Source organism: Aulostomus chinensis, chromosome 22 (assembly GCF_037954235.1).
Source record: "Aulostomus chinensis isolate RoL2024-O1b breed Wild chromosome 22, RoL_Achi_v1.0, whole genome shotgun sequence".
Lineage (NCBI taxonomy): Eukaryota > Metazoa > Chordata > Actinopteri > Syngnathiformes > Aulostomidae > Aulostomus > Aulostomus chinensis.
In genome coordinates this window covers 12,908,023-12,932,031 of record NC_141341.1, presented here as the reverse complement: position 1 = coordinate 12,932,031, position 24,009 = coordinate 12,908,023, and the positions used below count along the sequence as shown (strand labels likewise).

Sequence of the window (24,009 nt, the reverse complement as noted above, 5' to 3'; positions counted from 1 at the left end):
ATACATTTCTCCAAAATATTGTTGTAAGATGGTCGGTATCAAACTAGATCATCTTTCTTCTCGCTGGAGGCTTGATGGGAATCTTAACCCCATTTTGTTTTTACTATTGCATACAAAAGTGACATTATTTCAAAGCATGCCTATGTACATTGTTTTTTTTTTTTTTTTAAAGGTTGTAAACATATTTTTACATACTGTAGCTTGTTCATTTTTCCAAAGTACACTGATAAAACAGAGACTGGAGACCTGATCATTGAAAACTAAAGGAGCTGAAGGGCTCCTGCATGGATCCAGGAGCTCACATGATTGGACAGTTCTCCATTCTGGTTCCACTCTGAAGAAAATAGTGAACAAAATTAATATGTGATGCCAAAAAAAAAACAACTTTCAATCAAAACACCTTGATTTTTAAATAAAGAAAATGAAAAACAAGTAGTTCTGAATGTAGTCATGTATTCTGTTGGTTAGGGCCCACCTTGCGAGGTGTGCTGGCGCTGAACACATAGGTGTGTGGCAGTAGACCCTCAGAGACGCCGCCGCTGCGGAAGGAGCGGGAAGCTGAAGACACCGAGCAGTTGCTGGATTTGTCTGATGGAAGTCCGCAGGAGCCGCACACCACCGTTCGGCTCCGCAGGTTATACTCACTGTCCCCACAGGTGCTGTGGGCCACCTGCTGAGCCACAGATGCACCGTTATTGTGCATTAGCATAAGTTTGATGACTGCAATACTGAAATGATCATTCGAGGGTCCATCGGAGAAGGCTTGGGCCCTCTAGCCCCTCCTCACATACCACCTGACCTTAACATCGTTCTCGAATGGCTGATTTTTTTCATTTTTGTGCAGTCCATCTTTTGTATGAATGCTGTACATCTGCCATTCCTATTTAGTGCTCAACGTCAGTGATAATCCTCTTTCTGTGCCTCTAAATAATCATTCTTCACTGAATTATTTTGTAGAAAAATTATGCATTTCTTTCAAAGTTTTGGTTGATTTATTTTTGCCAGAAAACTACACAACAATGACACATGCAGGTTTTACAGACCGTATGACTCCATGTCCAATGTTTAATTCAACATTCCAACTTTTACAGACTAAAAACCCACATGCATGTTTTCCTTTAAACTAATTAATTTACACCACTTACACTTCAATAAAACACGCAGCTGAAAGGCAAGGGCCAGACAACAACGCCACACACTGGTAGCAGCAGCACCAACTTCCGGGCTCTAGGTAAACAAGACACAGTACGAATTTCAAAATAAAATTCAAAATAAGAAATAGTTTCCAAAAACAAAGTTTATCAGTGAAAAGTGACTGAGTAAAAATAATTTTAGCACGTCCCTCCACATGCAGGAATAGAACAACACACAACCTTTACTTTCATCATCAGGGTTTTCTTCAATTCTTACCCAACTACTTTTATCTCAAGTTATTTCAGGTAACAGGGCAACTTCTTTTGTTTCATTTTTGACCTCAAGATAATATTTATTATATTTAGTTTTACAGGCTGTACGTTAATACAAAGTTTTAATTAAAAAACATTTCCTGATTAACCAGAGTGGGAACAATTTATACTTTGTGGCCAGTGTTTCTCTTGTGTCAGAACAAACATGTAGGAGTTTTTCATACTGAAACCAAATGTGAGCAGAATATATGAGAAACACATGATTCAAGTCAGCTCATGTTTAATTCACAAGCAAATATTTTCAAACCTTTGGCAGAAAAAGGAATTGTCTGATAATTCGATATTTTTACTTGCTTCAATGAAGACCCAGAGATTGAGGTGTGCAGCTGTAAAACATCCGTGACGTAGTGTGAATGCCATTGTGTTACATTTGCTAACTACATTGAATGCTGTTTGATTAGAAGGAAACCTTTGCATTTTGTTTATGAATAAGTTTAATTTCACTTAAACCGGAAATTCAGCAAAGTTTCTGAGCAAGGAACCGGAAGTAGAGCAAGTTCATCGTGCAGAGAAAAGCTTTATTAGAAATATGCCAACAAACATGGAAAGAAGATGATTCCCACAGCTGCAGTGCACATCAACAACTGATTCAGAATATGAATTTAATCAAAGTATGACATTAATTGGGATATAGTGTGCATGTAAACGTAGTCAATAATGTGTTTTAGCCCACAGACTTGTCACATTTACACTTTAAACTTCACATCACTGGAGAGACCTCTCCAGCTGTCATATAACTGGGCCAGTATAAGGAATCATTCTCAGCTTCAAGAAATTCAACAACTTGATTTTATAATTTAATGTGACAGAAGCAAATTTCAGGAATTCTTTGCACTTAAAACGAAACTGTTAAACTTGATCAAACTTGATCAATCAGGGCCCTGGTCTCCAAAACACCTGTCTCACGTTGGACCTGAGCAGTGGGCTCTGTGGGTCTGGATCCGCTACAGCTTGTTGGAATTCATGAATGAATTCAGACATATCCTTTGCAATACTGGTCCATATTCCTGGGGTGGGCTGGGTGTTGGATGACATCTTGCACGCTGAAGTAGTTGCCATCTTGGTGCAGGCAGCCTCTCTTCGAGGTAAGCTGAGACACTGTAAGCAGAGACAACAGTAGGCGTCAACATTATTTGGAATACATAAACTACATTTATGCTTATCCATGAACACATACTCAGCTGGAATATTGTTTTTATTCAAAAAAAAAAAGTGAGTATGTAGTTTTATGCTAATATGTCTGTCTCTTTTTCAACACTGCAGTCGTTGTTGTCTGTTCTGGGACTCACTGTTTGTTTCCTTCAGTAACAGGATGCACTTCCTGTCAAGTGATGCTGAAGGTTCAAAGCCGTCCATCCATCAGACACAGCAGGTAAAACATCTCCACATCCAGTTCTGGTAGGAGCACGGCTCAGTTTCCTGTCACAAACCAAAAAAAAAAAAAAAAAATTTTGGTGTGAAATTTTTAAAGCTTGTGATTCTTTTAAAAAAGAGCCCAGCAGGTAGTGCTCACTTACCTCTCAGGAAGGTGGGAAGCTCTTCCCAGGTAATCTTGGCATGTCGGTCCAGTCCTCCTCCATGACACTGAGGCAGCTCTTGTTGAATGAACCATCTCCATGTCTTCCAACCAGCTTCGGGGACATCTGGAATCCTCCTTAGTCTTTGCCTTTACTCCATGTGGCCTCGATGCTCTGCCACCATTTTACCTCTTGATTTTCCTCTGCTTTTTTTTGATAAGTTGTTCTCCCGGTGTACAGGATATGTCTGGCACTGCTGCACCTGCCTTCCCTGCTCTAAGCATCCTGCAGATTTCCTCTTGTCTGACTTTTACCCTAGACTCTTTTCACATCAGACCATTGAGTGTAACTACTCAGCACAAATGTATTTGAGACAAAAACGTCAATCCTCTGCTGTGGGTCTGACGCAGCAGCGAAACACAGCCGTGATACGACGAAATGTTTTGTAAATTCTTCTGAAAACCTTAATGCCAGTGGATTTTTGCATTCCATTTGAAGATGAGGTGCTGTGATCGTCATCTTTTAACTGGGCATGATTGTCTCCTTCATTCAACTGGGCGTCAATGTCTTCATCTGGTGACCAGGAGTCATTGTCTTTATCTGAAGACCAGGAGTCGATTTCTTCATTTGAAGACCAGGAGTTGTGGTCCTCATGATTTCCCTCTGAAGATGAGGAGCCTTTGTCTTCATCTTTGTTTTCCTCAACTGAGGACTGTGAGTCCGTATCTTCATCGGATGAACAGGACTCATCGTCCTCATCGGACGACCAGGAGTCGTTGTCATCATCAGATGACCAGGAGTCATCGTCCGCATCGGATGACCAGGAGTCACTGTCATCATCGGATGACCAGGAGTCATCGTCCTCATCGGATGACCAGCCGTCGTCGTCTTCATCGGATGACCAGCCGTCGTCGTCTTCATCTGAAGACCAGCAGTCGTCGTCTTCATTTGAAGACCAGCAGTCGTTGTCCTCATCTGAAGACCAGCAGTCGTTCTCTTCTTCTGAAGACTGGGAGTTGTTTTCCTCGTGTGCTCCAGCCGAAGATGAGGAGCTTTTGTCATCATCTTTAAACCAGAATTGGTTTTCCACAACTGAGGGCCGTGAGTTGTTCCCTTCATCTGAGGACCAGGAGTCACTGTATTTGTTTTCAGACCAGGAGTCCTTTTCCTCATCTTGGTTGTCAGCAACAGAGGGTTGTTTGCTCACGTTGACCCCCAAATCCAGTGAAGGTTTGCAGGTTGCAGAGATGTGGACATCATCTCCTGTCCCGTCCTTTACTCTGCAGATGTCCATCATGCGGTGAGCGTTGGTCATATAAGAGCTTGTGCGAGCGTATTTGGTCAGATGGGTCAAATTAAAAAAGGGGTGTTTCAGAGCTTGACGGGGTGTGAGTCTTCGATCCCCTTCCATTTGCAGAAGCCCCTTTAAAAGGTCAACAAAGACCTTCCTGTCCTCAAACTCCGCTACCTCTCCTTCTGGGTGGATGTAGACCAAATCATCCAGCGAGCTGGGAAGGTCAAAGGAGGCCTGCCTCTTCTTAGGCTCCACACCGTTGGCTGTAGCATATTCGTGTGGAGTCTTCAGCCTCCACTTTGTTCCAGTAACCGTGTCCACCTCGTCGAAAAAGTCGTGGGTATAAACCCCATCCCTCAATTGGTGGTCCTCAGGCTGGCCCAGCACCTTGATCAAGCACCTCATGGACTGGTAGGTACAGTCCACCGGGAAGAGGTTGTCTGCCAGATAGAGGAAACCCAGGAAACAGCCAAGCCCCCAGACATCAATGGCCTCATTGAATGGGAGACCGAGGGTGACTTCTGGTGCCCTGAATCCACCTGGCTGAATAAATAATCCCACTTCAACTGATGACAGTGGAATGGCCTCCCCAAAGTCAATTAATTTGACCTTGAGGGGCTGGTCGTACTGACTGACCAGCATGACATTGTCCGGCTTGATGTCTGTGTGAAGGATGCGGAGACGCTTCAGGGCGTCCAGGGCTATGAGCAGCTGCTGCGCAATGGGCCGAATTTCGCAAAGAGAGAGGGGGGTCCAGCCTCGCTGTTGAAGGAGATTGTAGAAGTCCGTGTCCAGCATCTCGAAGACCAGGCAGATGTGTCCCCTAAAACTGAATCTTTCGTGGAAGCGGATAACATTGGCGTGGGTGGGGTCCAGGTCACCAATCCTCTGCAGCATCTTTATTTCCATCTCCAAGTCTTTCAGGAACTTGTTGTTGTGCTTCAGAATCTTCACTGCCACAGTCTGCATTTTGGTGAGGTTTAGGCATTTGGCCACTTTCCCAAAGCAGCCCTCACCTATGAACTCCAGGATCTGGTAGAAGGCCGAGCTGCTGTGGATGGTTTGTCCCACCTGGATCTCTGGTGTGGAGAGAGAACACGTTCAATCAGCTTTACACAAAAACACTCTAGGATTTCAACTTTGTGCGTCACCAAATAAAGCCTTTAAAGAACAAACATTGGTCATAAAATCTGAACTCCACTGTCCAAGATTTATCCTTTTTTTTTCACTCAGGGGTGGGCAACCATGTGCCATGGAGGGCCATGTGTATGCAGGTTTTCCTTCCAACCCAACACTTTAACAGGTGATTCCACTGATTAACACACCTTCAGCCACAGAAGAGTGTTAATCAGTGGAATCACTCTTTAAAGTTTTGTGCCACATGGTGGCCCACCCGTGGTTTAACTTGTACAGAAGTGAGCCAGAGCCACTGTGGCAGTTTATTTGAAACATTGAAGAGAGTTAAGGCATGTTTTCATGAAACTCAGCATCTCTCCCTCTTACCTGAAGTGCCCGGGTTGATCCATGAAGACATTCTCAAAGTTGAATCAAGGCCAGAAATGAAAGCTCAAATCTGATTCTTGATAATTTCCTCAAACAACGTGGAGTTTCTCTCTAAGTCTCTAAGTTTTGGATGCACAAGTCACTGAGATTCTGCCTCAACACAATCGAGTCTTGAAACAGGATGATTTAAAACTGTGAACTTGCTTATATACTGTGACAGTTCTGACAGGAATGGTAGGGGCGTTACCCCCGGCAACCGGCTATGATCTTGTGAAAAGGGGCGGGGCCAACCATTAATGATCAGTCACCATCATGGATCATTTTCGGAATTCTCGCCAAAAGTGAGGAGCTCTGGGAAATGGAACTGCCACAACATTAACACATACAAATAGGACATATGTTGACATACGTGTGCTGTCCGTGTCAACACAAATTAAAGGGCAAAGGGGTTTTCTTTCATTACTTTTTATTGACTCATATTTTTGGAAAAATACATTTAAAAACTATTCAGATCTCTAAAACATGTAGGATAGCCTGATCCGTCTAAGCTTTTCAACATGATCAATAAAAAAAATCAAAGCAATTTCTGAAAATATGTTTATTGATATCAGCAAAAATACACAAAATAGATCCTTAGCAAGGCTGGAAGGATTCTACTGCTGAGGGAGCAGAACTTATTCAGCTTTAATTCAGTTGTGAAAATAGATGGACTGAAGTTACCACAACCCTGCTGTGTCACTCTATCTTCATAAAATCCTATTGAACTGATAGTACAGGAACACATTCTTCTATTGTCTAACATACATTTCTCCAAAATATTGTTGTAAGATGGTCGGTATCAAACTAGATCATCTTTCTTCTCGCTGGAGGCTTGATGGGAATCTTAACCCCATTTTGTTTTTACCATTGCATACAAAAGTGACATTATTTCAAAGCATGCCTATGTACATTGTTTTTGTTTGTTTTTTTAAAAAGGTTGTATACATATTTTTACATACTGTAGCTTCTTCATTTGTCCAATGTACACTGATAAAACAGAGACTGGAGACCTGATCATTGAAAACTAAAGGAGCTGAAGGGCTCCTGCATGGATCCAGGAGCTCACATGATTGGACAGTTCTCCATTCTGGTTCCACTCTGAAGAAAATAGTGAACAAAATTAATATGTGATGCCAAAAAAAAACCCCTTTCAATCAAAACATCTTGATTTTTAAATAAAGAAAATGAAAAACAAGTAGTTCTGAATGTAGTCATGTATTCTGTTGGTTAGGGCCCACCTTGCGAGGTGTGCTGGCGCTGAACACATAGGTGTGTGGAAGTAGACCCTCAGAGACGCCGCCGCTGCGGAAGGTGCGGGAAGCTGAAGACACCGAGCAGTTGCTGGATTTGTCTGATGGAAGTCCGCAGGAGCCGCACACCACCGTTCGGCTCCGCAGGTTATACTCACTGTCCCCACAGGTGCTGTGGGCCACCTGCTGAGCCACAGACGCACCGTAATTGTGCATTAGCACAAGTTTGATGACTGCAATACTGAAATGATCATTCTAGGGTCCATCTAAAAAATCATTCTTCACTGAATTATTTTGAAGAAAAATTATGCGTTTCTTTCAAAGTTTTGGCTGATTTATTTTGTCAGAAAACTACACAACAATGACATATACAGGTTTTACAGACCGTATGACTCCATGTCCAATGTTTAATTCAACATTCCAACTTTGACTGATCTATTTAGGGGTGTGTCACGCTGAGATGCAGAGGTCTGATTCTAATAATCAGAAAAGAGACTAACAGACTGAATCTAATCACTCACTACTGCTCGTTTAGAATGAAATGTATATCCGGTCGCTCATAGATTAAAATGTTATATCATATATAATATGTTTTACCATATCATCATCTTCGTCTTCAAATTGTGTGCGTGTGACCTTCCTCATTGCCATTTCCTGGAATAAAAGAAAAGATATCAAAGCCTGAGTGCATCTGGATTCGCAATACCTTCAAGTTCTGTGTCCTTGGTACCAGCACTTTGTCTGTAGTTGAACTCCACGCATCCCTTTTGATTAACAGACTTTCAACTACCACATGTTTGCCTGGTAAATCAAAGTACCTCTCCATTAGCACTGATCAAGGTGGTCTGGAACAGGTCTCCAGTACCCCAGGAAGGCTGAGTCTTCCACAGCAGGTCTGTGGGAGGATTGTGTGCACCGCCAGAACCAGAAGCCCAGATCTGATGGACATGCAAAAAGAAATAGAAGGGTTTTTTATGTGTGTGTCTCTGTGATGATTTGAATCACTGGCCTGTGAAGTTCCTGCTTACCGTGACTCTCTGGCCGGCCTTCAAGGTGAATTTAGCAGGGAACTTGAATGCAATGGAGGCACCGGATCCTACCTGGCGCTTCACTTGCCAGTTCCCTAAATTTTGATCCTGCAGGAGGGAAACGGTTGATAAAACCTCAGTTTTGTATTTGAATGGTTAAAAGTACAATTTGTCCTAAAGGGATAATTGATTAATGATGACAAAAATGCTCACATTTCCAAAAGTACACAAGCATATATAAACTGTCTCACCTCATCTGCTTTGTTGCTGAGTTTGACATATTTCCCTTCCAGGTCCACTTCATCCACAGTGACCCGTCCACTGGCAGAGGCCTGCTGGGTGATGCGAGTGCGGGCCACTGCACCCCCTGCGAAGCTGGAGGCCTCGCTGTCGGTGTCGTTGGGGCGGCGCCTCTTAGCGGGCGAGTTCTGAGAGCTGCAGTGGATCGACCGAGAGTGAGCTGCCGATGTAGAGGAACGACTTCCTGTCACCCTGGTCGGCGGGGGACTGGGGGAGAGACGAAGCCTGCAGGGGCACACATGATGATGATTATGATGAGACAAAGACAGAGGAATGACTGGGACACGTGAGAGGACGCCATGGTTCACACCTCTCCTCCTCTCCCTCCAGCAGCTTCCGATAGGCGCATATCTCCATATCCAGAGCCAGCTTGACATCCAGAAGCTCCTGGTACTCATCCAGCTGCTGCTGCATCTGCTGCCTCATCTCGGCCATTTCTCTGTCTTTCTCCCCCAGCAGGCGTCGTGTGGTGTCACGCTCTCTTGAGAGGGCGTCCTCCAGATCCCGGATCTTTGCCTCACGAGCTGCCAGCTGGATTAAAGATTGCAGACAAAAGTATGATTAGAATAGGTTTGGTTTGTTTGTGTGCTTTTATAAACTTGAGCCAAAATATGCAAAGTGTGTTTGTTACCAGAAAATAAACAATAAAATTCAATCAAACATTAAATTTGGTGCAACATGAGCAGGAAAAAGTCAGATTTTCTGTACATGTGGAATACCAGCTGTATTATCTCTTTCTCTTTTGTGTACTTTATTACTGTTGTATATTTCATTTTCATTTTTCTTAAGATATTTTTTCTTGTCTTCTTATGCACTTAATCACCACCTCTGAGATCCCTGGCACCAGTCTGTCTGACTTTGAGAAGGATAACTCTAAAAGTCAGGGATGAATTTTGACAAAATTTGGATGATAAAACTTAGACTGGAGCTGATGGTGTCATGTCACTTTGGCAGCGGTATGCCTTCTCTTATTGTGTGCTAGTTTTACTTGCTGACCACCTGCAGGTCAAAACATGTCGGTATTTTTTACTTGTGATGTTCTGACCATTCCTTTTTGTTATAACTGTGAATGATCCCTCCTCTTGCTGTACATCTTAAAAGGTGCAGACGAACTGACGCCAGTGAGTCGCCTCGGTTCCAGATCACCTGTTTCTGCAGCTGGCTGAGCTGAGCGGACGTGGACTCCAGGCGGATCCGTGTCTGCTGGAGCTCCTCGTGCGCAGCTCCCACCAAGTGGCTGTTCCTGTCCGCTGACTGACGAGCGCTCTCCAGCTGACAGACAAACAACACCTCACTCCTGAATCTCACTTTCTCAGATTTGTCATCTTAGAGATTTCACAAGTTCCAGATATTTAAACAATAGAAAGATTGATACATGCTGCAGCGTGAATGCATTTGTTTACCTTGGAATTGTAGGTCTTCTCCACTTCTTCCTTGTACAGTTTAATCTGCAGCTCATGCTGGTTCCGCATCTCAGTCAAAGCCTCAGACAGTTTGCTTTCAAAGTCTTGCTGGTGGCCGTTATCTAACTCAACCATACGAGATTCGTGGCGACGTTTTATCTCCCGCAGCTCCTGTTGGAGAAACATCATAAGTGAATCAGTTCCAACGAATAATAATTCTTTTTTATGAAATAATGTATGATAATCACAGAGTCTGACCTCAGAGTGGAGGTTCTTTTGAAAGTCCAGCTCCTCTTTAAGGGTCTGGATGCGATTCTCTCCATCAACCCTCCTCAGCATCTCATCCTGCAGCTGCTTCCTGGCTTCACCCAAACTGGTGTCCAGCTGAAGCACCAGAGGGATTGTAAATGTTACTGCACAAATATTTATGCAAACGGGCAGCAGAGGGCAGACATACGCAGTGCAGGGCAGGCTACCATGAAGACTGTCCTTTAGCTCAGGTGGGCGTGGCGGAAAGAGTCGGCCCTTCAGAGATACAATGGGCCAAAGTCTTTTTCCCTCCTCTTCTTTTTGAACATGAAATATCTTATCTGAATTATCCACAGGAGTTAGGCGTATGTATTTGTAGATTTTTTTTTGATTTGCTAACATTGTTTTCTAACTTCAATATTTCAAGAAGTTTTTCACAGCTTTTATTTTTTTTAAAAAACAAAACAAAACCTTGACTTAAAATAAATATTAAACTGGTCTAAGAGGATGCTTGATGTGCTGACATTTAGCATCACCATGTGGAAATTCCAGCCTACTATGAAGAACAAGCAGGGGATCCTGTAAGCAGCGGCAGCAGCGAGATTGAGTCCAGATGTGTTTCCACTGACATTTAAATAAAGCTTGAGTTTGATGTTACCTTGGCAACTTGTGCCTTCAAGTCCCTATTTTCCACCTCGAGGTTACGCTTCTCTCCCAAAGCCGTCGTCAAAGACGCATCCTTGGAGTTCAGCAGAGCCTCCAGGTCTTTGAGCCTCTGCAGGGCTCCTGCCAGATCAGACTCTTTCTTGGTGTTCCTGTGATCACAAAGATCCAGATGTTTTCATATCAATGAAGGAAAAATTCTATTCTTTGTAGCTTTTAGTGGAAACTGAATTACAGCAGTTTCCTTTAAGCAAACAAATAAGAGTTATTTTTGAACAAGGAAGAAACGGGATGGAGGAAAAGACCTTTGTGCATGCTTCCAGTCTGTGAGTGAGTCATAGACCGCACTGGTTTGATTCCAGTCCCGCGCATCGAATAGTCTGAAACCACAGCCGTTGATGTTTGGCTTAGATGCTGCCATGGTAACGGCTTGGCTTTGCCCAACACACGACGGCTATCATCTCAATATTTATGGAAAAATAATGGAAGCAAGAGTGGAGCATTCAAAATGCTGCCACGTATTGTGTGTAATGATTACTTTGGTGGAGGAGGAGAACCAGGGAAAGAGTTAGTCATCAGGCCCTGGATATGGCAGCATGGGAAGGAGTCTGAGTGGAAGTCCAGCGTCAAACTACAGTTGGCAATGGAGAGGGTATGCAGCAGGGAGTGGCCCCGGCAACAAGGCCGCGCCATTTACACGAGCATTAGTTATTAATAGCTGACAAGAAACTGTTATGCAGCTGTAAACTACAAGCATGAATGATATTCCTGATCAAATCATGAACACATAAGCGAGTTTCAGAAAAGTGTATCTGAGGGGCCTTGGGGAAGATATTTGCTCCCATGATGATCAGATAACACACATTCTCTGCTTGTTACTGTTCGTATTTTGGTTGAAAGGGTACAACAGAACAGTTGTTGTCACATTTATCTGTTGGGGGAGAGGCTTCTCTGTGCAGCCTTAAATCTGCATTAGAGGTGTGCACACACCAGTATGGTTTGTGACATCACAACTAGCCAATCATTTTGTTACTTACAGCGTGACGTGGAAGTTTTCAAATTAAAAAAACATTTGCATGAACATGATTTTTTTTTAATAGGCAGGGAACATTTGTGAATACAGATCTGGACTCCTCTGCAACCCACCTGGCTTTCAGCTCCTTGTAGTCCTCTCGCAGTTTGCCCAGCTCCAGCTGCAGACGCGCCCGCTCTTTGGCCACAGAGTCCAGAGTCTGACGGGCATCAGCCAGCTCTGTCTCATAGGCGGCCTTCAGGCCCGTCAGCTCCCGGGAGACCTCTGTCTCAGACTCAGTGATGCGCAAACGCAAGCCGGCGTTCTCAGCCTCCAGAGAGCGAACCTTGTCAATATAGATAGCCAGACGATCATTGAGGTTGCACAGATCCTCCTTCTCCTGAAGCCGGGTGATGCGGTTGGGTGACAGTGGTGTGTTTCCACCTCGGGGAGTGTTTTTGGGTGTCGCCATTGCAATTTTCTGCTGGAGAGACATGCATGATTATCAGCTCTCTGAGTCAGTTTGTGTTCCCAGCACACAGAAAGGTCACATTTTTTCCCCTTTTTCTTGTAGACATTTGTGTGTATTCAGTACAAGAATAAAGAAAGTCATCCATGGCCACATGAATCGCTCTCATTTGTCAGAAATAATAAATAAAACATGTTCAACTTGTGCATAGATGCTGATTTTGAATTTTGAAGAAAAGTTTGCACCTTGGAGCTTCAGTACATGTCACACAAAGTCAGGTAAAAAGTGGAGAACAATGATTATAAAAAATAAATAAACTGTTTTCCTAAAATCTAAACTGTTTGCAACAACAGTGAAACATATAAATGAGGGTATAATAAAACAAAAATCATGGGTGGGGTTAACGACTCCACCCAAAAATCAAATGACCCCCTCACAAAAGATGCCAACTTGTAAGGAAAGGCTTACCTTTTCAAGCGGGTCAGAGGAAGTGAAAACTGCTCTCGGGTGGGATCTGGTGAGCTCTGTTGATTTTTTTGTTGCGTTTCTTTGACTTCTCAACTCTGTTTAGCCTGTTACTGCTGCGCTGTCTGCAGATCCATCCAAATGCCCATGTAGGAAAGAATGAGATGGGAGGAGAGGAGAGAGGCTGGCCTCAAGTTTGGCACCCGGTAGGTGGCTGTTCCTCTCTTTCCATCTCCGTCTCTCTCTCTCTCTCTCTCTCTCTCTCTCTCTCTCGCTCTAACTATAATTGGTGAGCAATCTGAATGAATGAGTCACCATCTCCTCAAAGAAATGCTGAAAATAATCGGAGAAATTCTAAGCCAACCCCGAACTAACAGTCTGGCCAGGACTTTTAATGGCTTTCTTTTTTTTTTATTCGACTAAAGCCACACTCCAAATACCTCTCCAAAGATTAAACAATCTAGTTTTACAAGAGGTTTTAACTCACAAAAGACTGACCTGAAGTCATCAGATATCAGAGCCTTATCTCTTGAAAATGGTGAATTTAGCAACCATATTTGTAATATTTAAAATCTAAAGTTTGCTTTTCTTCCAATATTTGTGAAAATCAGAATGTAAGTGGAGCTATATTCATGTGTTCCTAGCCTCCCTGCTCACACTCGCCTGGAGCTCCCAGGCACGACGCCATGTTTTTAGCCTCACTAAAAACATGGCGTCAGTGACGTTTTTCTTCACAGATTTGCATGTCGTGGCTTCAGGACACTCTGGATTACTTCAGAACAGCAGTATGGAGGAATTTTATGGTATTATAATGTTATGGGTTTTTTTTTTGTACATTTAAAAGCTGGTCTTGGTCATTGGTCCAGTGTTTGGGACATTACTGCAACAACTTTGCCTATGCAGCAGTGTTGTGTAGACTAAAAACATTCTCCCAACCCTTCATCAGCATGACGGTGAGCAGATGCATTTTCATTTTTGGGTGAAATATCTCTTGAAATGAGACATTATCAGAAAACATACAGAGCTCCAAGCCATTCACTCATCTTCCGCAGACCTTTTGGAGAAGTCCCACCTCTTAATGTACAGGATAGATACTATTAAATGATGACTATAGGGTTTTATCAGCGGCCAGTCATCACCGCCATTGGGAGCCACTAACAATTTTATAGACACAGTGTCTCATTTTGGTGTTTTTTCTTTTTTTGGGTCGACCATCTTAAATCTGTTTTTTGCTTTCATCAATCGCATTCCTTTTGCAGCGTAAATTTGTGAAGATGCATCAAAGCTTTTTAAACGCGTTCATGTGCATCACAGGCCACTGCTGTCTTGTAATTACAGTTTAATTCAATTGTTATAAATTCTAGAGTAGTTGGTTATCTCATCGGCGGGCTTCTGCTGTATAAATTATTTAACCAAAAAAAAAAGCTATTGTTAAAAGAAAAAAAAAATCCCCCAGTTTCCTGTTTATCTGTTGGTGCTCTTTATCGCCCCCTACAGGCTGACTGTGATAGCGACTTTAAGAGAGGCTGCAGGAGGAGAACGTCACGTCGCTATTTGGAGGCTCCTTGTCTTCATCTACTACCCATCATTTAACACACGCAGGGGTAGAAGTCCAGCGGGTTCTGGGTGTCCGAACATCCAGCTGTGAATGAAGAGGACCGAGACTGAAGCTCTGGTCTGGTTTGAGACGCTGCACCGACTGTCTGTCATGTGGTTCATGAGAAAACCCGTATTGGATCTCCGTGGTCACCTGGGCAAATAAGCTGAAAAAAAGTGCCGTAAAGGAACTGCAAGTCAGCATAAATCGACCACACGAGCTCATCTGTTCACCTCTGACAGAAAACCAGCATCGTTTTGAACACAAAGCCGCACTTCATCCTGGCGTAGACGCGAATTTATTGCACAATTTTAAAAAATAAAATAAAGACAATACAGAAAATCCATTTCTAACATCCCACTTGCTTACAGTCGGCTGTAAACATTAATGTTGGATTATAATAACTGACATATTACAGTGACACAGCAACAGTTAGAGTGGAAACAAACATTTTATCACATACAAAGTAGTCCACTCCGTGTCTTCTGGGGCTCGGTGCAGCCTGCAGCTTAGCTCGGATCAGCCGCAGAGAACCACCGCCACGACCCGAAAACCGCGCCTAGTATCGACTGTAACCCCAATCCGGGTCTACTTGACAGCCTGTCGTTCACCTACAGGGCTTCAGCCGCCTCAACCCCCCAGTTTGACCTCCTTTAACGCCGCCGTGTCGTCGCGAAAACAACCGGACTACAACTCTTCTCCTCCCGCACAGACGCAGACGGCTCCGTCCTGCGCGGTGACGGCCTCCATTTTAGCTCCTCACTCGGTCGGTCGCTGCCTCACGTGTCCTGGACAGTCTTCCTCACATGACCCGTGTGTTTGTCCCCGTGATCAGCGCTTCCATCTCCGTAAATCAGTGTCGTTGAATATCGGCGTTTCACACCCGCGAAAGCTTCATGGATATGCTGGAGCAGAGTCTGGACAGCTCGGCGAGGTGAGAGGTTGGTGCTGGCCGCTTCCTGCACAGCTAGCTCGGGCTACAGCCTCGGCCTAACAGCCCTTTCTCCTCCCGACACAATGCTCTTAATCACCTACGGATCCTGTTACTTTTAATATGTTTGCAATGTTTGTGCGTCCCGGAGGACTCTGGGAATGACAGTTCGTGGGAACGATGCGGCTTTTCTTCGTCTCTTTAAGACATTTTTGAGCTAAAACTGTTCGACCTTTTGCAATTCTCTCCTCTCTTATAATTAATAGACAAGCTTGCTGCAATTTCTGCTGGTTGTTCTGGGTAAAATTCGATTGTAGCGTGCTGATATTTGACATACTTTGCAATTGAAATGTTTCTTAACCAATCCCCCGGTGATGTTAGGACTATTTTATATATCTGTTAAAGCTATTTGTGCAGTTTTTCCTCTTTTTTTAAGGCCATCAAATCCACTTGCATTTCACGTTTGATTCTTAATAAACGTTCTTTTCATCCTGTAAGTTTAAAAAAAAAACCCGTCTGACACGCATTTATAGCTGTTACATTTATGAGCAGTACTTTATTTATGTCTTATTTATCGTTTACCGGTGTGGCCTCCAGGGGGCGCCTACCATTATCAGCGCTTGGATGATAAATAATGAAGTGATGTGGTACTCAAATTGAAATGGACTAATATTCTTTGCTTCCTACAGTCACAACAAACAGGAAACAGAGGAGGTGGTGCAGCTGCAGGAAGGTGAGAATCTCAAAGTAGAGGCAGGGACTCAACCTATCTACTCCAGTAAAAGTAAAGATGGAAATGTTCGTTCTCTACGAAAGTATAAAGTTACCGTGTTTTTTCTTTCTTTTTTATTCTTTATTGATTTTCAAAATCACATGTATGAGATAAAGTGTGAAATATTCATATCCACTGCACAATTAAACTGCTTTAAACTTATTTTAGGTTCCGAACTTAAAAAAAATACGTATTCCACTCTGCAGTGTCGGAACCAAACAGACAGTATTTGTATAATTATGTCTTTAACACCTGTTGCACATCAAAACTGAAGAAACAAGCTTCTTTTGAAAAAACTAAAGATTGTAGAGTGCTAATATTTTTGTTTGAGGGGGCAGTAAAAAGTTTCTAGAAAAATAAATTGGTTTGCACAGATATCTGAGGAACACTCACAAAGTATTTGCACATTGTTACCTTCCACCTCTGTATTTTTAAAAAGGGTGAATGACTGTAGTTGTCATCAGTACGTTGTTATCCTGTATTTTGCTTCTGCTGTAGTTCAGAGTTAAAGATGTGTAATGTGTGTTACAGGTGAGGCGGTGGGGTCGGAGGAGCAGACGGCAGTGACCATCGCCGGTGTCCCTCAGGCTGCTTTTACGGACCACAATGTTCAGTACCAGTTCCGCACAGAGAACAGCGGAGGACAGGTGATGATGCGGGAGAATCCCCTCAAACCTCTCCCTGAAGTGGATGCAGTGGTTCCTGGGTTGTCTTCTAGGGCTGCAGCTAACCATTTCTCTCATTGTCCCCTAATCAGACGATCGTCGCCACCATTAATGTCTTAGTCTGCCTGCTGTAATCGTTGTGGCTCAGCTTTACGTCGGTGCCCATTGATGCTCCATCCAAACACATCCCAAATACTATATTTTGGGAACGTGGAACCGACATATAAACAGTTAGGTTCTGATTCGAGTGCCTGCATTATTTGCTTATTTTGACATCAGACCATGCAGTAAGCCCCGCCCCCTCAGTTACTGTTGCTAGATTGATTGCTCGGTTGCAATGGTAGAATGACCTTTAGAGTACTATCAAATACATATTTTGGAATGCAAAACCACACACCGATGCAATGTTTTATTAACTTTTTTAACCTCTTTCTTTGGCCTTATTATTTCTACCTGGCTACCAAATCAATGAAGTAATCAGTCGCAACACTCAGTAACAACTAATCCAGTAGCCATGCTAGTGACTGTAGTTTGTCCGAGCCGGTAAACTTGGTTTAGAGTGTTTATGAAAGGCTGCAGACAGCTAAGTGTTGTTTTACTGCAGTGTTTTAACCACCAGGCTCCAACATGTGGAGAAAGGTGAGGCTTGACTGACTTGTGCTTCATTTCAGTTGCTAAGCTCTCACCACTACATTATGAATGATACTTAGTCATGACCCGCAATGTGTATGTACACCAGCCAGAGGGTAGACTTAACAGGGGACATCATTTAGCGCTGCACACAACGTAATTCAAGGTTCCCGGTGGATGGGAAGAGAACGTCGTGACAGTTGAGTTCTAATGAACCATCTCATGTTAGACTACATGTGTCGAACAGGCAGGAAACCTCAACACACTGGGCCTATTTGTTGCCAGAAATTCTGAATTTTAACACAAGATCAAAAGTGATGAGAAACAAGTGAACGAAATGTGTCCTCTTAGTCGGCTGGAAATGAATTCCCTCCCGCTCATGGATTCATCTAGCATCATTTCTTCTCTGTAGATCTAAAGTCTCTCCTCTGCTCTCTCTCCAGGTGACCTACCGTGTGGTTCAAGTGACTGAAGATCAAATAGAAGCGGCCGCAGACGGGAGCGGAGCCGTCAGCGTCGTCTCGGCTGCGGCCTTCGCTGGAGCCCCTCAGGCAGTAGCACAGGTGGGTAAACAACCTTCGGGATGGACACGTGTACAGCGGTGTGTGTTGGTGGACTGGAGCTTTTTTGTATTGGTGTGTGTTCTGCAATAGTCCTGTAGTTAGAGTTCATGTCCTCTCTCCTCTGTGAGATGAACGCGACGAGGCAAGTGAGGAAACGCTGAACGTTCATGTTGGTGTGTTATGACACCTGATATGACGCAGCTCGCAGCCTGCCCCACTAAAACCTGAACAACTTGATCTCACAAAACGTACGTTCTTGACAAGTATGACAACAATTTTCACTATAATACCTTTAGGCTCCATCGCCCAGTTATTATAACAGGGACGATTGCTGAAACCTACTTCGATCACCAATTTGTCTGAAAGCAACAGATTGTGAGTCATTATAGTGAGCCGGCGCAGTCACGGTAAGTGCACATTGTGGCTTAGCTAACATTTTCATTGAATCACATTGAGGAAAGTAGCAGGTGTCGAATGCGGCCACAGGGACACAACAAAGGGGAGAGAAACAATTATGTTAAACCTAATTATTACTGATCTCACTCAGCTAGGAAGAGTCCAGGAAACCAGTGAGGAGGCTATGGTAGGACCTTTACACGTGTCACTGCAGGTAAAATACATGTGTAATTAACTCCGTCCATCTGGGATGCGCTGATTGGAAGATTTTGGCTGACATAGATGATGGAATAGCCATCAAATCTCTTCATCAAATCCACAATGTTTACAGGCGTTTTTTTCCCAGAACACCTGTGAACATTGTGAATTTGATGACTTGATAAGCACAAAAAACTAGGAGAGCTAGTTTGCAACTGCAAGAAAAAGTGTAAAAGTCCCGTTGAACTCAGATCTGTTAAATAGTTTGGATCAGAAATCAAAATATCTTGATGAGGTTTTATGACTAAATAAACTTGCCAGTATCCATGGCAAACAGATACGAGAGTCTACATCCACTGGGTTCTGACATGCCTGTTACGATGTTGTCGCTCAGGCCGTGATCCAGAACCCCTTCAGTAACGGGGGCAGTCCTGTCGCCGAGTCTGTGGGAGGAGAGACGCGCTTCGCCTATTTCCCTGCCGCCACTGTCAGTGATGGTACAGCCACAGCCGTGTCTGTCCAGGCAGCTGCTGATCCAACCATCACGCAGGCAGGAGGTGAGTAAACACTCCAGTCACCTGGGGAAAGGTGATATCACGCATCTCCAAATGAGGGACAGAATGAATCACATATGTCAACATTGTGTCATGCTGAGCACACGTCAGGGCATCTGCTGTTTAGCTGCTCACCAGCATGAACACTTCATCACTGAAGGTCAGCTGTGATTTTTTTTTTTTTTTTATGCAACGTTTCCTTCAATCTAGGGCAGTTTTACGTGATGATGACCCCCCCAGAGGTGCTGCAGACAGCAACCCCACGCACCATCGCACCGCGCACACACACCTACACAGCGTGAGTACTCTCTTCCGTGTATATTTATCATCACCCCTCAAGTTTCACCGCATCACTCCAGCTCCCACCACACATGTCCTAAACCCATAATAATGGCCAACTTTTTGGGAAATAAGTTTATTTTCAGTCCTCTTCATTCAGACAGTAAGATTGATACCCTTCCCTCCTCTCTGTGGGACGGGGGGGGGGGTGGGTGCTGAGACCTACAGTACAGAGGCAAGCTTACTGCTAGTTAGCTTAGCCTCTGTACTGTAGGCAGTGAGTTAAGTGGTCGGGAAGTGTAAGCATACTACCATCAAAAGTCATCAAGTACACATTTCTTTAAAATGTTTCACTGCATTGTTAGAACTTGAAGTTGTTATGAAAATTTTGGATCATAAAACATTGTTTTATTAGAATCACATTACACAGCTGGAACTACTTTCCTGAGTGGGCGCACTGATTGGACGCAGCACCTCAAAAGCCTCATGTTCCTCACATTGTTTACAGCTAGAAGAGACACTGCTACTGTTAAACATGGCCGACTTTGTTAGTGAGGATGCGGAGGATTATTCCTGGACCAACCTAGATCCTGGATCTGAACCTATTTAATGACTTTTGACTGAGGTATGCTAACACGTCCCATCCACTGCCATTCATTATACTAAGCTAACTAGTGGTCAACTGGTCTCAGCGCAGTGCAGCACAGAGGAGGGAAGGGTATTCATCTTCTTGTCTTGCTCCAGTGAGGACGTGGAGAAAATTAAACTTACAACTCCACAGGGAGTTTCCGCTCCCTTTCCCCTTTTTGGAATGATTAGTTTTGTCATTGTATGTACAAGAGAAAACTGACAAAAAGATCATTATCCATCAATTGAAAACATCCAACATCTTAAAACCACACTCTGTCCTACTTACCTGCCATCCCCAGAGACCTCGGTGAAAGCGAGATGTTGCAGCATGGCAGTTCAAACTGGTGAGGAGAACTTTCACATACGACCCCCCCCCCCCGCCCCCGCCCCCCCACCATCAAGTGTACTAGACACAGACCAACAGGTCATTAGCATCCCTGTGTGGTGAATCACGTGTGTAGCATCAGTGGGTGCACTGAAATTCACATCTAGTTAAAGCATACACGGTTGATAGAGAGCTGAAAATCCCAGTTCAGAGGCTGGATGGACTGGATGACCTCACACTTCCTCCCTAATTAGAGGATCCAGCTTGCCACCGATCAGAACATGTTCAGGTTCTAATGTAAGCGAAGTCTACAGTGGATCTTGTTTTTTTAGTGAAGCGTGTCTAGTGAATCTAGTTCAGTTGACGGAGGTTAATATTCTGCACACTTAAGATCTGGCATGAAATTTTGCTTTAATTATGGGGTGAAATATGTTGTTGTTTTTTTAACTGTGTCATTACAGGAAGGTGGAGGGTCCGCGGGCCCCCAGGGATGAGAGGCGACGAGCACAACACAATGAAGGTATAATATCATTTAGAAATCTGATGATTTTATGAGTTAATCGTATTCTCCTCATGTGCAAGTCGATGATACCTGAAATGAATCTGAAACTGTTGGACCAGATTGCAATGTTTGCCCAAAATTTGATTCAGTCTTAAGCTAATTTTTTTGTCTTACAGTGGAGAGAAGAAGAAGAGACAAGATTAACAACTGGATTGTCACACTTTCCAAAATCATCCCTGACTGCAGTGTTGACAGTCGAACTGGAGCGGTAAGTCCCGTGCAAAAATCAGCCCCAAAGTCCCTAATAAGTTTTCAGTGACATGTCATTTTCCTCTTAATGACGAATCGTGATTTGAATTCTGAGGAAAAACGGTAACCAGTGGCTCAAAAAAGCACGTCGTTGACTTGGTTAAACCTTACTGCAGAGGTTAGGGGTCTGGTCTGAGGCTGCGGGATTTAATCATGAAAGAAAAAAGTGAACTCCTCTCTGAGAGCTCATTTACACCTGGTTTAAAAATGCCTCTGGGTCATCAGGTTGCTAACATGGATCGCATAAATACACAGGTGTAACTGGTGAATGGATGGATGGAGGACAGTCAGAGTAAAAAAAGGTGTAACCGTAGGAAAGGATTGATGGTCTGAGTCACTGGAGGGAAACTCAGTGGTCCTTCGCTTCCTGTAACATTCCGCATCCTGTTGTGATCGTCAGAGTAAAGGAGGAATCCTCTCCAAAGCCTGTGACTACATCAGAGAGCTGCGTCAGAACAACCAGCGATTGCAGGAGAGTTACAAAGAGGTGGAGCGGGTGGAGATGGACAACGAGCTGCTCCGACAACAGGTTGACTTCTCTTCGCCTTGAATTTTGGCTTAAAAGAAAAGAACTTGAGCTGAATTCACCTGCACCAATGATGCCGTTTTGGTGGGGGGGTTTTTTTCCCTACTCTGGGATTTTTTTTTTTTTTAAATTTAAAATCAAAGTTTCAAGTAAAAGCAAAAACAAGAGAAAAAAGTTAACTATACCTGGCGTATCTAACATAATGATAAATATACAGACATTTGTGCTTTCTCTTGCAAATTAAACCGTGGGTTGATAATCACGTTTAAAAAAAACAAAAACAAAAAAAAACTTCCTCACATTAAATCAGTTTCAGTTTCTCATGATCACTTCTGACGTTCCAGATCGAGGAGCTAAAGAACGACAATGCACTGCTTCGAGCACAGCTACAGCAACACGGCGTAGAAGTCAACGGAGATGCAACCCCACAGTGATTGTGGAGCGGACATATGTAACACGTCCCAAACACACAAGTTCCCCTTCACCTGAATTTATATACCAGGGATGGAATAACACTTTTCAGATGACCTGCATCTGAACCTGGACCCCGTAAAACACACTTGAAGAACTCTGAAGGACTCTCCCCCACCTGCAGCTGTGTAGCTAAACCAACGTCTGGTTCATGGAGAAAAAAAAAAAAAAAACGACTTCTGCGCACCACCACACTTGCACAAAGCTTTCTTTTTACCGTAAATTATGAACATGCCACAGAAAATTTACTTTTAATTATAACATCTTTTTATCACACCACAAACTTCCTCTTTTTTTTGTTGTTGTTGTTGTTGCCGTTTGCAGTTTGAAGCTACTAAATGTGACATGACTCCCATTTCCTTCTTTTAATTTATTTGGGGGTTCTATAAAAAGATCTACGGAGGATAAGAAAGGCCATAATTGAAATGAATTTTTTTTTTTATACTCCTGATAACGGGATAGTAACTTTTTTTTTATATGAGTTATTGTTCTCCGTTTGAATTGTTATCACAGCTGTTTTCTCGAGTAAATGGGAAAGTTATCGAATTATGATGAGTTATCTCGTTATCTGGAGATAACAAGCTGTGTCCTCAGCCCCTCAACAGACAAAATAATGCGTAAAAAAATCTGGATCCTTGCTCACAAATGTTAAAAAGCCTAGTTTATACTGTGGGTGGATTATATATGTATATAATGTAGAGTTGATCTGTGCAGTCTTTTCCGTTTCTGCCTCTTAGCACTGACACTCCAAACACCTCCACAGAGCTCGACTAGTAAATTGAATAACAAACAAACAGAAACCTTCTGGCAGTAGTTAGCAGTTTTTGATGGTGCAGGGTTTATTTCTCATGCAAGGCCTTAATAGAAGCCTGTTTTGTGAATAAAGTTGGAAACATTGCTCAGGTAATTGTGGTTCCCAGACTCGATGAAGCCTTCACACTTTCATACACATAATATATATATATATATATATATATATATATATATATATATATATATATAAACAGTACATATACACACATATATTTCTGTTGTTCCCATTAGGTGCAATAAACAGGTGCAAGGTAAAATGAGAGTGAATGAGATGATTTTCAACATGTACGTCATTTTTAACGGGCATTAAATCATCGAGTGTGTATGTGCTTCACACGTCACCGGTGTATTGCACTGAAATGGAGGGAACCGCTGCTTCTGACTGGAGGCAAAACCACAGTCATGATCAGGAATGTTCTGAGTAGAGTTTGGATGTGACTGATAATTGTAACTAACCAAGGTTTTATTTTTTGTTTTTTTTGTTTTTTTGTCTACACTGAAAAGTCCCCACAGCATGGAATGAATAACCACTGGCATGACATTCTGATACTACAATAAAACAGAAGTGTTTATTACAGAATGACATTTATTGCAGATTTTATGTCATTTATTTCAAATTTAAAGAGCCAGCGAGATGCTGCTGTTTTGGGATTTTGATTGAAAGTCCTCCACCATGCAGTCAGAAAGGTGTTTTTACTCTCGTTCCATCAGTTGAATGAGCCTCGCTGTGTCAAAGTGTTGTACAGAGTTTGACAAAGGAAGCCAGTTTTCCCTTCCGTAGTTGAAAATATAAATCTGACTGAAACTGCGTGTTCACACCAAACGAGAATTCCCATCACATCACCTACTCGCGACGTGAAATTCGCATTCGCGTTTGGTGTGAACACGCAGTTATGTTGTTTCTCCCGTATCTCCGTTCAAGATCGGTTAATTTTTCTTTCCTTCAGCGTGTTTGCTCCATCATCTCCGTTAGCACATCATCAGCATCCGTCTTCCACTCTTCGACCTCTGCTATGGGTGCCAGAGCCTCGCTGATTTTCACCTGCTGGGCCTGTAGCTCTCGGTTATTCTCTGTTAGCTCATGGCCTTTTTCTGGTCGGAGGTTGGATACTTCTTCTTTCATCTCTTCTTTAACTCCTTTCCACACCACTTGCCGATGAATTTCAGGACATCCAAACACTCTGGATCAT

At 43.2% G+C, this 24,009-nt stretch overlaps 3 protein-coding genes across 7 annotated transcripts; 1 reads left to right on the top strand and 2 right to left on the bottom strand.

Annotated features, from left to right (window-relative positions):
- Positions 1-196: 196 nt before the first annotated feature.
- On the bottom strand, positions 197-15,326 carry LOC147240838 (lamin-A-like). 4 transcript variants are annotated; one of them, XM_086194365.1, is made up of 13 exons: positions 12,662-15,326; positions 11,859-12,208; positions 10,708-10,864; positions 10,059-10,184; positions 9,801-9,971; positions 9,544-9,669; positions 8,708-8,928; positions 8,349-8,622; positions 8,098-8,205; positions 7,888-8,007; positions 7,667-7,723; positions 476-673; positions 197-334 (listed from the first exon to the last, which is right to left on the bottom strand). In XM_086194365.1, the coding sequence occupies exons 2-13, from the start codon at positions 12,194-12,196 to the stop codon at positions 299-301; spliced, it is 1,932 nt and encodes a 643-aa protein (XP_086050491.1). In that variant the 5' UTR covers positions 12,197-12,208; positions 12,662-15,326; the 3' UTR covers positions 197-298. The 4 variants fall into 4 exon arrangements, with proteins under 4 accessions (XP_086050491.1, XP_086050490.1, XP_086050488.1 ...); XM_086194364.1 differs by lacking the exons at positions 197-334; positions 476-673 and adding exons at positions 6,289-6,917; positions 7,058-7,252; XM_086194362.1 differs by lacking the exons at positions 197-334; positions 476-673 and adding exons at positions 6,290-6,917; positions 7,058-7,255.
- LOC147240839 (homeodomain-interacting protein kinase 1-like) lies at positions 2,101-5,944 on the bottom strand. Its single transcript, XM_086193167.1, has 4 exons — positions 5,781-5,944; positions 2,984-5,356; positions 2,756-2,885; positions 2,101-2,564 (listed from the first exon to the last, which is right to left on the bottom strand). Exons 1-2 carry the CDS (start codon positions 5,809-5,811, stop codon positions 3,366-3,368), a joined length of 2,022 nt encoding a protein of 673 aa, XP_086049293.1. The 5' UTR covers positions 5,812-5,944; the 3' UTR covers positions 2,101-2,564; positions 2,756-2,885; positions 2,984-3,365.
- usf2 (upstream transcription factor 2, c-fos interacting) lies at positions 15,137-23,417 on the top strand. Of its 2 annotated transcripts, XM_086194369.1 has the most exons (11): positions 15,137-15,189; positions 15,876-15,919; positions 16,490-16,605; positions 17,697-17,816; positions 18,805-18,967; positions 19,175-19,262; positions 20,173-20,217; positions 20,660-20,718; positions 20,877-20,968; positions 21,410-21,538; positions 21,880-23,417. In XM_086194369.1, the coding sequence occupies exons 1-11, from the start codon at positions 15,152-15,154 to the stop codon at positions 21,967-21,969; spliced, it is 984 nt and encodes a 327-aa protein (XP_086050495.1). In that variant the 5' UTR covers positions 15,137-15,151; the 3' UTR covers positions 21,970-23,417. The 2 variants fall into 2 exon arrangements, with proteins under 2 accessions (XP_086050495.1, XP_086050496.1); XM_086194370.1 differs by lacking the exon at positions 20,173-20,217 and having other exon boundaries at positions 21,880-23,414.
- Positions 23,418-24,009: the final 592 nt, after the last annotated feature.

Coding starts and splice junctions, on each gene's coding strand:
- LOC147240839 (XM_086193167.1), bottom strand. CDS start 5,811: ATGTCTTCATGGATCAACCCGGGCACTTCAG. Junction 5,357..5,780: donor GATCAACCCGGGCACTTCAG/GTAAGAGGGAGA, acceptor TCTCCACACCAG/AGATCCAGGTGGGACAAACC.
- LOC147240838 (XM_086194365.1), bottom strand. CDS start 12,196: ATGGCGACACCCAAAAACACTCCCCGAGGTGGAAACACACCACTGTCA. Junction 7,724..7,887: donor TGATCAGTGCTAATGGAGAG/GTACTTTGATTT, acceptor CTTTTATTCCAG/GAAATGGCAATGAGGAAGGT. Junction 335..475: donor GCGCCAGCACACCTCGCAAG/GTGGGCCCTAAC, acceptor TATTTTCTTCAG/AGTGGAACCAGAATGGAGAA.
- usf2 (XM_086194369.1), top strand. CDS start 15,152: ATGGATATGCTGGAGCAGAGTCTGGACAGCTCGGCGAG. Junction 16,606..17,696: donor CAGAGAACAGCGGAGGACAG/GTGATGATGCGG, acceptor CTCTCTCTCCAG/GTGACCTACCGTGTGGTTCA. Junction 20,969..21,409: donor TTGACAGTCGAACTGGAGCG/GTAAGTCCCGTG, acceptor TGTGATCGTCAG/AGTAAAGGAGGAATCCTCTC.